We start from the raw sequence: 5,267 nt of genomic DNA, 5'->3' as shown, positions 1-5,267 counted from the left end.
ACACACACACACACACACACACACACACAGATTGAGAGAGAGAGAGAACATGTAAAAACCACTGGAATCTAAACACAGGCTAGCCTAGTTACCAATGTGTTTCACAGTATGGCTGACATACTCTGGTGTGTGAGACATTATACAGAGGTCATGGACAGAAAGGACAGTGAGGGTTCTGTGCTGTTTTTAAAACTTCATATGAGTCAAAAACTATTTCAAACTAAAACCTTTTTAAATACATTTTTTTTTGCTTTAGTTTTTTGAAAGACAAGATCTCATGCAGTCCAGGTTGCCCTGAAACTCATTACACAGCCAAGTAGCCAAGGGTGCCCCTGAACTCCTGATCTTTGCATTTCCCAAGCACTGGGGTTACAGGCATATGCCACCATAGGCTTCAAAATAAATGTTTAGATGGTAAAATAACAATCCTTTCCAAAAAAAAAAAAAAAAGCTCCCAGGAGGTGACATCATGAAGCCCAAGCCTTACCTGAGAACTAGGGATCAGAGCCTTCCACCAGTGGCCGCCCTTCACCAAGTCAACCTCACACAGAGGCAGGGACACTTTCCCAACCACACAATGGCGGGAGAACTTATCGAAATCCACCACAGTGAGGAGCAGGGTCCTCCTCTGAGCCTCCAGGAAGGGGACCTCAAAGGTGTAGCGCTCTTCAAACACTGGCTTCTGGGTCTTACGCTTGACGCCCGTCTGCTTGGAGTTCTTCTGGTCCGGTAAGAGGCAGATCTTGACATAGGGATTGGAGTGGGCCATGTCCTGGCGAGAGCCATCCTGGGAGATGGGGGGTGGCAGGTCCCGGGCCTCAATCACCCTCACCATCAGGTGGTTGTGCAGGAGGTCATACTGTGTGCTGAAGTGCAGCATGCCCAGTTGGTACTTGGATAAGATCTCCTCATCAGTCAGAGAGTCCACATCATCAAGGTTGGAGTCAAGGGAGTAGAGCCGGGGCTCGAACTTCCTGAAGTAGTCATCGGGAGTGTAGGGCCGGCGCAGCACCGATGGCTGGATGGGCTCCTTCTTGGCACTGAGGACACCAAACTCAATGGGCTTGATGTCGATGAGAGGGGAGCTGGGGCGCCGGGAGTCCAGACCTAAACAGCCACGAAGAGAGCAGTGAGCATGACCACCAGCCACTGTGACATCAGCAAGGGTCCCCAGATACCCACATAGGGCATTCTGCCTCAACAGAGTCTTCTGTGCACACTGGAAATACAGACGTCCCTGGCACCTTGAAGAACTTCAGGCCCCCATCATATAACGCCCTCATAGAAAACAATACGGTACTTACAGGTAGGTAACATATGCACTCTCCCATTTACGTAAGCTCATGTGTGTCCAGCCTGCAGCCCACAGGCCACATGCACCCCAGGCTAGCTATGAATATGTTTAGATGACCTCATATCACAACATGAAAAGGCTGGCCATCCCCGTGTCATCTCGAAATAAAGTGCCAAATACAATGTAGATGCTATGTAACTTCTACTGGTTTTCTGTTTTCCTCAGTACAGTGGACTGAGCCTAGGGTTTGATGCCACAGAGCTATAGCCCCAGTTTTCTTTTTACCTTTTATTTTGAGAAAGGGTCTCATCAAGTTGCCTGGACTAGCCTCAAGCTCCTGTAGCCTAGTCTAGCCTTGAATTTGTAATTCCCTCCTGCCTCTGGAGTAGCTGGGATTAGAGACCTGAAATCACCCAGCTTGTCTATCATACTACACTGTTTAGGGGATAAAGAGAGAGAATCTGTGCCTGTTCAGTATGAACACTTCCCGCCCCCAATCTTTTTCTTGGTTCTTTGAGACATGGTCTTGCTTAGTAGCCCAGGCTGGACTGAAATTTACTGTGTAGCCTGGGTTGAACTGGCCTTGAAATCACAATCCTTATACTTCAGTCTCTGAGTGCTGGGATTAGTTGATCCTGAGGGCACAGCCTGTGCATACAGAGATGGCTCCATTCTTATTTATTCTGAGGGGCAGGGCCTCACAACTGTCACCATTATCAGAGTAGGTGCCAGGTACTGCTTGAAATGCCTGGTGTGTCCTAAGTCACTGAAGTTTTACAGTCCCTTGAACTGCTAGATGTTGACGTCGTTCCATCTTGCCTTCTGGAGGCTCCACGGTTGCAAATAGAAAAACCAAGAGGGAAGCCTGGTCCATCCAGTGCAAACTGTGGTGCAGTGCTACCTCACTTTATGAGGATGAACCCAAGAACCAGCGTGACTGGGTCTGAGCCCAACTCAGCTACTTATATGTGAGCCCTGTGATGGGTCTATGACTTAGTTTTCCCTGAAAAACGGAGCCAAAGACAGTAATGAAGGCTTCAAGGAGGCAGTGCCAGGAAGACCTAGGCCCAGGCTGTGGGCATAGGAAGAGTAAGTGGACACTACTGCACTTGATCAGGGAGCACAGCTGTGGCTCGGGGCTCAGGGGCTGTCTCTCCGCTTCCAATAGTCAGCGCAATTTGTGGCTTCAAGCCCACTGAGTTATTCTTTATTCCTCCTTCTAGTCTACCAATGAGCTTAGGACATTCTTATTAACTGACCACACATCTGTTTTACCAGCTCACATGGTAAGACTCTTGCCTGATGCATAGGAGTAAGCTGATGAACGTGTGCTAAAAGAAAATCACCTGTGGGGCCGGCAAGATGGCTGAGTTGGTAAAAGTGCTTGCTGCCAAGTCTGAGGACCAGAGTTTGATTCCTGGGACCTGCATAGTCATGGTTTAATGAGCACTGACTCCAGAAAGTTGTCCTCTGACTTCTATTATACGAGTGCACGTACATACAAACACACATACACACACGCACACACACACACATATACACACAGAGACAAAAATTAAAAAGAAAAAGAATGTCACCTGTGGGCTGGGGAGGTGGCTCAGTGGGTAAAGCACTTGCCACACAAGCATAAGGATTTGAGTTTGAATCCCCAGCATGCATGTAAAAGGCTGAATGTGGCTGTCAGTGCCTTTTGGTGCAGCACTGGGCAGGCAGAGAGAAAAGAATGCTGGGGCCTTACTGGTTAGCCTGTCTAGTCAAATCAGTGAGCTCCAGGTTCAGTGAGAGAGAGACCTTGTCTCAAAAAATAAGATGGGCAGTAATAGAGCCAGACCTCTGGTCTCCACATGCACATGTATGTTCAAGCATTAGTGACATACTTGTGTGCCCATATGTGCATGCACACACACACAACACACACAAAAGAAATACAAAGGAAGCCATAAATGCAAACCACGTAGGCAGCCCAAAATCATCAATCATAGCAGCCTCTACTTTTAAAAGGTGCAAAGAAACTGGTAAAATTCATTTGAGCAACTATTTTGTTTGAACTGCTAGCTGAGCATCCCTAATCCAACACTCTGGAATGCTCCAAAATCTTAAACTTTTTGAGCACAGGCATAATGCTAAAAGGAGAAAATTCCACACCTGACCTCATGTGGTGGGCCACAGTGAAAGCACAGATGTGCTCAAAATATTGTAAGAAATGAGCTGCAGGCTGGATACATAAGGTTGGCTATGGAACATCAATTAACGTCTGGTGGAAACTTAGTTCCACCCTGAAGATATTTTAGGATGTCTGTGCAAAGAACCCCAAATCTGAAATATTTCCGGTCTCAAGCATTCTGAATTAAGGGTACTCAATGTGTGCATGCAATCAATATATGATCATTTCAGCATATCAACAACACAAAAGCATCATAGGGAGATACTTTGAACTCCTTTTCATACCACTTTCAAAGCCCAGTGTGTGGCTTACACTTAAAACCCCTCTCTAGCTATCCTAGCACCACTTAAGTGTTCCACAGCTACATGGGGTTGCCATGTTGGACAGTTCAAGTTTAGAGCAGACCATTTTAAAGATGGAGGGATGCATGAGGTCTACATAATACAAAGACCACTTGTTCTGCCTATTTCAAGTCCTTGAATTTTTTTTCTGCTTTCCTGAATGTAAATGTTGCTGTTGTTCTGAGACAGGGTCTCACGATATAGGCCAGGGTGGCCCAGAACTCACTCTGTACCCAGGTGTACCCTGGCTGGTCTAGAACCTACTCTATACCCCACTGCTGTCATTGAACTTGCAGCAATCCTCTTGCCTCAGACTTGAGTGCTGGGATTCCAGGTGTGAGCCACCAGGCCCAGAGAGCTTTTTCCCCTCTGTTAGAATCTCAGGTACTGACTGAATGAGACAGCAGACATTTTCATCGAGTAACAGAGGTTCCTGGTCTCTGGGTTTCATTCTTTTCTCTGTCATTTGATCAAATACATATGCCACCCAAGAGCAGATGGGGTGGGTGGCAAAAACTGGGCCCATGTATACATTTTTTTTAGGTTTAAAAGTAAGAAAGTTTCTGCCAGGTATGGTGGCACATGCCTGTAACCTCAGCTACTCAAGAGGCTGAGACAGGAAAATGGAAAATACAAGGCCTTCCTGGGCTACAAAGAGAGACCCTATCTCAAAAATGCACAGTATAAGTGCTCAATAAATGTTAGATATTGTTCACTTTATTGATAGCAGTAAGGCATAATGACCAGAGCGTGGTGGCACAGTCCTGCTAGCCCAGCTGTCAGCAGGCTGATGCAGGAGGATCACAAGTTTGAAACCAGCTTGGGCTACACAGTGATCCCTGTCTGAAAAAACTCCAAGAACAAAGAAAGGTTCCATACAATCTTAGACTGTCCATTTCTCTTTATTTCATCAGTGAATGTATGTTGTATGCATATGTGAACAAGTGTGCACGTCCATGTGTGCTCATAAAGAGGCCAGAGGAGAATGTGCCTCCCTGCGGCTGGACTGGTGTAGCAGCCACCTGACTCGGGTCAATGGGGCGTTAATTTCCAGTTGGTCACAGTCCCCACTGTGACTAATACCTGTCCACACAGAGCGTCTGCTGCCATTTGTCAAGGCACAAGGACAATGTTTATGTCTATCTCTCCCTCTGCACTCAACCACTGACAACCCCAGGGACCCCCTGGGGTTAGTAGGTGCTGCTGCATATATGGTAACACTGTTCCCTTTCAGGATCTGAAATGATGTGTGTGACCATGTTACTCAATTCAGTCAATTCAACTGAACCTGCCCATCAACAAAGGCAAAGGCAAGCCAGTTTGAGGTAGAGAGCAGCCCTGTAACTCTAGCTCTAGGAGGCTGAGGCAGGAGGATGCACAAAGGCTTCGCAATGTCTCAATATCTATCTATCTATCTATCTATCTATCTATCTATCTATCTATCTATCTATCATCTATCTATCTATCT

At 46.6% G+C, this 5,267-nt stretch overlaps 1 protein-coding gene across 3 annotated transcripts in view; it reads right to left on the bottom strand.

Moving 5' to 3' along the window:
• Positions 1-379: 379 nt before the first annotated feature.
• Positions 380-5,267, bottom strand: part of LOC115072170 (synaptotagmin-17-like) — an 18,335-nt gene continuing 13,447 nt past the window's right edge. For 2 of the 3 annotated variants that reach the window (XM_029568698.1, XM_029568699.1), the window contains exon 5: positions 380-1,107. In XM_029568698.1, the coding sequence (XP_029424558.1) occupies positions 395-1,107 (713 nt within the window). In that variant the 3' untranslated portion in view covers positions 380-394. The remainder of the gene's footprint in view (positions 1,108-5,267) is intronic. The other variant, XR_003851236.1, reaches the window with a different exon arrangement.

This window comes from Nannospalax galili, unplaced genomic scaffold, assembly GCF_000622305.1.
Source record: "Nannospalax galili isolate Female #2095 unplaced genomic scaffold, S.galili_v1.0 scaffold381, whole genome shotgun sequence".
In the NCBI taxonomy this organism is placed as follows: Eukaryota; Metazoa; Chordata; class Mammalia; order Rodentia; family Spalacidae; genus Nannospalax; species Nannospalax galili.
This window is presented reverse-complemented; position numbering and strand designations above follow the sequence as displayed.